This window comes from Suncus etruscus, chromosome 16, assembly GCF_024139225.1.
Source record: "Suncus etruscus isolate mSunEtr1 chromosome 16, mSunEtr1.pri.cur, whole genome shotgun sequence".
Taxonomy (NCBI): Eukaryota; Metazoa; Chordata; class Mammalia; order Eulipotyphla; family Soricidae; genus Suncus; species Suncus etruscus.
In genome coordinates, this window is record NC_064863.1 from 37123390 (window position 1) to 37124875 (window position 1486).

Sequence of the window (1486 nt, forward strand, 5' to 3'; positions counted from 1 at the left end):
ATATATTAAAACTTCATTTAGAGTCTATTTTTACTATGGTGGCAACAAAATGAAGATGACCATATGTTAGAAAAATCAGTATGAAAATACATAGGAGTACTTGTATAAAATTAGCCCTTTATCAAATGCAGGTATCTGCATACCTTAAATTTAACAATAAAAACCTCAAGAATAAATGAAAGACTTAAAGAATAAAATTACTACTTGGATGTAACTTTATTGAAGTGATATAACAACTTGGATATTAAAATAAACATAGTGTTGATTATTTTCCTTTTCTTTCACTTTTAATTGTAGCCTTTGTGGTCTCTCATTGATAACTCTCCATCACACAAAAGAACAACTTGCTAATTAAGATAACTCAGAATCAAAAGATCTTAAAAGAAATACAATAAACATTTAAAACCATGGGAATAAACCAGTTGGCTACAAAACCAATATTTATGGTGAATGAAGATGAGTCTTCTTAACAGATACAGCCGAAATTCAAATGGTAGAACAATCCGTAGAATTTTCAAAGTTCAGTTTAGATATCATCAATATCTTCATCATCATCTCCAATATCATCAAACTGGATTTCATCATCATCTCCGGGGCCAAATGTATCAGTTTCATTTATCTTGGCATGTTCTGGAAGCTCTCCATAGGCCTTCAAACTCCTAGCTTCATCTGCATTATACTTTAAAATCACATCCGCTTTGTTATCCTGATAGTCCCGCAGACCGACCAATATAATGTCTGAGGTGTTGATCCAAACCTTCTTCCGCAGTTTTCCTCTGATGTGACATAACCTCTTGACACCATCAAAACACATTGCTTCTAATCGTCCATTTCCCAACATTTTGATGACCTGAGCATACTCTTGGCCATCCTCTTTAAATACCAGTTCTCTCTTTTCAGATTCATTTTCATTCTTACCCCGACGACGATTTTTACCACCTTTCCCTTTATTCTTCGGCATCGTTTTTAGTGAATGATTTTCAGACTTTTTCGACTTCTTAGAAAGTAACGAGGAGAAGGCTATGTCAAGGCTGTACGTTTTCCCGAAGTTGCTGCTGCGCAGGCTCAAAAATGGCGACTCGGTGGTCTGTTTCAATTACTGCCGTTACACGGCGACTCGGTGGTCTGTTTCAATTACTGCCGTTACACTGTTGCTGTAATTTCCTTGATGTAGTGAATGATTGAAATCTACTTATTTTCAACATAAATATTTGCAAAATATTATGGCTCACATAATAAAGATTTTTAATATTTCCTATAAATCTAAGGACTAACTTTTTCATTCTATTTAAGTTCCTTTTTAAATTTATATGTTATTATTAACATTGAGAGCTCTATAAAATGAGCTAGTATATATAAAATGCTAAGATGTGTCCTCAGTGCTTAGTAAGAAATAGTTATAAAATTTCTTCTTTTTAGATATTTTGCTTATATTTTCTCTCTAGAAAAATTCCTCTTTTTCATCTCAAAGAATTGAGAGCGCTAT

General features: G+C 33.2%; 1 protein-coding gene across 1 annotated transcript; it reads right to left on the reverse strand.

Annotated features, from left to right (window-relative positions):
• Positions 1-518: 518 nt before the first annotated feature.
• LOC126032499 (eukaryotic translation initiation factor 1A, X-chromosomal) lies at positions 519-961 on the reverse strand. Its single transcript, XM_049790191.1, has one exon. It carries the CDS (start codon positions 959-961, stop codon positions 527-529), a length of 435 nt encoding a protein of 144 aa, XP_049646148.1. The 3' UTR covers positions 519-526.
• Positions 962-1486: the final 525 nt, after the last annotated feature.

Coding starts and splice junctions, on each gene's coding strand:
- LOC126032499 (XM_049790191.1), bottom strand. CDS start 961: ATGCCGAAGAATAAAGGGAAAGGTGGTAAAAATCGTCGTCGGGGTAAG.